This window comes from Heteronotia binoei, chromosome 6, assembly GCF_032191835.1.
Source record: "Heteronotia binoei isolate CCM8104 ecotype False Entrance Well chromosome 6, APGP_CSIRO_Hbin_v1, whole genome shotgun sequence".
Taxonomy (NCBI): domain Eukaryota; kingdom Metazoa; phylum Chordata; class Lepidosauria; order Squamata; family Gekkonidae; genus Heteronotia; species Heteronotia binoei.
Genome location: NC_083228.1, coordinates 66,674,991 through 66,677,689, shown reverse-complemented (window position 1 = coordinate 66,677,689; position 2,699 = coordinate 66,674,991). Strand labels below are relative to the sequence as shown.

The window sequence follows — 2,699 nt, the reverse complement described above, 5'->3', positions numbered from 1 at the left end:
GGAGCCGCGCCTTACACGGCCATGCCTGCGAAGCGTTTGGGCGAGAGAGCGCCAGGCAGGGCGCCTCGCCGGCTTCCGATGGTCCGGGGGGTCGCCTTGTGCGCGGGGGATCTAGAAGCTCTGCAAGAAGCTGGGCTGTCGGGAAGCGGGCAAGCGGCCGCGGGGGGGGGGGGGGGGGGCGCCGCCCGTGGTGGCCGAGAGAGCGGCTCTAGCGCTGGCGGCGGAGAGTTGCGCGGCAGAGGCGGGGAAGCGCGGCGGGGGCCGTCCCCACGTGGCGCTGACGCGGGTGCTCGGCCCCGCCGGACCGATCGGGGGCTATAAAGAGCGCGGGAGCCGCCAAGGCAGAGCAGGCGACTCCGCGGGCTCGGCTGCCCTCCTGCCTCCTCCTCCCGCGCCCCACCTGCGCGGCCACGGCCGGCCCAGCCCGCGGGAGGAGGAGTCCTGCCCCCTGCCCCCCCTGCCCCCCCGGCGGCCAAGGTAAGGGGAACTTCGCCCCGCCCGCCTTCGGGAGACGCCCCGCCCCGCCCTCCCGTGCGTGCAGCGCAGCCAGCCAGCTAGCCGGGCAGGGAGCCTCGAAGGCGAGCCCCAGCGGGGGAGGGAAGCGGGCTGCTCAGCGCTCCCAGTCGGAGGGGCGCAATGGACGCTGGAGGCGGCGCTGGCCCCGGCTAGCCGGGCGCTGAGACCTTTCTCCCCCTCTTCTTCGCAGGTGGGGCCCGGGCCACATGCCCCAACTCACTCAGGCAGCGCTGGCGTGGATGTTGAACCTCCAGAGCCCGTTCACTGACAGGGGGGGATTCTTCGCGTCCCCGGCACGCCTGCCCCCTCCGCCCGAAGACAGCTACCTCCAGCACATGGATGGCAACGGGAGCCTCAACGGGAGTGATGCTGGGCACAAAGGGGGCCTCCCCTACCCCCTACCCACCACCTTGGCCCTCATCACCCTGGCTACGCTCCTCATGCTCGTCACCATCTTCGGCAACGTCTTGGTCATCATTGCTGTCTTCACTAGCCGGGCCCTCAAGGCCCCTCAGAACCTCTTTTTGGTCTCCTTGGCCTCAGCTGATATCTTGGTGGCGACCCTGGTCATCCCCTTTTCTCTTGCCAATGAAGTGATGGGCCAGTGGTACTTTGGGAAAGTGTGGTGTGAGATCTACCTAGCCTTGGATGTACTCTTTTGCACCTCTTCCATTGTACATCTCTGTGCCATCAGCCTAGATCGTTACTGGTCCATCACACAGGCCATTGAATACAACCTCAAGCGCACCCCACGCCGCATCAAAAGCATAATCTTCCTCGTCTGGGTCATCTCGGCTGTTATCTCTTTCCCACCCCTCATCTCCATTATGAAGCAGGGTGAGCCTGACAGTCCAGTCCATCAAGAAATAGACTCAAAGCAAGAGAGCAAGACACCTACCTGCAGCATCAACAAGGAGACATGGTACATCATCTCTTCCAGCATTGGCTCATTTTTTGCTCCTTGCCTTATCATGATCCTGGTTTATGTCCGTATCTACCAGATTGCAAAGAGGAGAACTCGTGTGCCTCCCAGCAAGAGAGGGGAGAATACAGAGAGGAAGCAGAATGGGCTGGAAGATAAGGAAGACGTTCCTGCATTGACCAAACTTAATGGGGAGAAGGGAGCTGTGGCAGGAGGAAGCCAGGAAAGGGAAGAAGTCAATGGCATTGACATGGAGGACACCTCCTCCTCAGAACGCAATGAGGATAATCAGTCCAAGAAGCAGGAGAAGGCACAGAGAGGAAAGGGTAAAACAAAGCTAAGCCAGATTAAGCCTGGGGACAATTTGCCTACAAGAGTGGAGGAGGAAAGAAATGCCAAAGCTTCCCGATGGAGGGGCAGGCAGAACCGAGAGAAACGATTCACCTTTGTGTTGGCAGTGGTGATTGGGGTGTTTGTGGTTTGCTGGTTCCCTTTCTTCTTCACCTACTCCTTGACTGCTGTTTGCAAGAGTTGCTATGTGCCCGACACCCTCTTCAAATTCTTCTTTTGGTTTGGTTATTGTAACAGCTCCCTGAACCCTGTCATCTATACCATCTTCAACCATGACTTCAGGAGGGCCTTCAAAAAAATTCTCTGCAAAGTAGACCGAAAACGGATTGTGTGAAAACTCAAGTTAATTTGCAAGGGTGATATTTCTTTTTCTTCCAGAGGGGCTTTACTCTGATTGGTTTTGAATGATGTCTTAGTTGAATTCTGAACTCAGACTCTTCAAAGACTTCAGGTGAGATGAAGTGTTTAAAACAGTAGCAGACAGCCTCAACCAAAGTTGAATATTTCTGCTCAGTTGATGGAGTTGGAGGCTTGACTGTGCATTGTCTATATACATGTGTAAGTTACAAAACTGAAATGACTTGTTACTAAAATTAAATGAACCAACTGGGGTGGGGGAGGGAAACCACAATGATGAAAGGAAAGTCCTATATTTCAGGAACACTTTCTTCTTTTGTTTTCTTTGTACAAATGTAATTAATGCTGAAGTCTTGTAAAGTATTACATCTTCGGGAATCTGTACATGTTTAATTTTGGTAGGAGAAACCGGCTTTGAAGCTTCTTTAAATATATCTTGAAAACTTGAAGTATTGATAAAAGAAATGAACAGACCGCTGGAGCCATCTCATCAATCCTAAAATATGATAGTATTAAGGTACCAAGATTTCCAATATACTGTTGGATTTTGGCC

General features: G+C 54.8%; 1 protein-coding gene across 1 annotated transcript; it reads left to right on the top strand.

Annotated features, from left to right (window-relative positions):
- Positions 1 to 731: 731 nt before the first annotated feature.
- On the top strand, positions 732 to 2,322 carry ADRA2A (adrenoceptor alpha 2A). Its single transcript, XM_060241660.1, has one exon. The coding sequence runs from the start codon at positions 756 to 758 to the stop codon at positions 2,121 to 2,123; it is 1,368 nt and encodes a 455-aa protein (XP_060097643.1). The 5' UTR covers positions 732 to 755; the 3' UTR covers positions 2,124 to 2,322.
- The last annotated feature ends 377 nt before the right edge of the window (positions 2,323 to 2,699 follow it).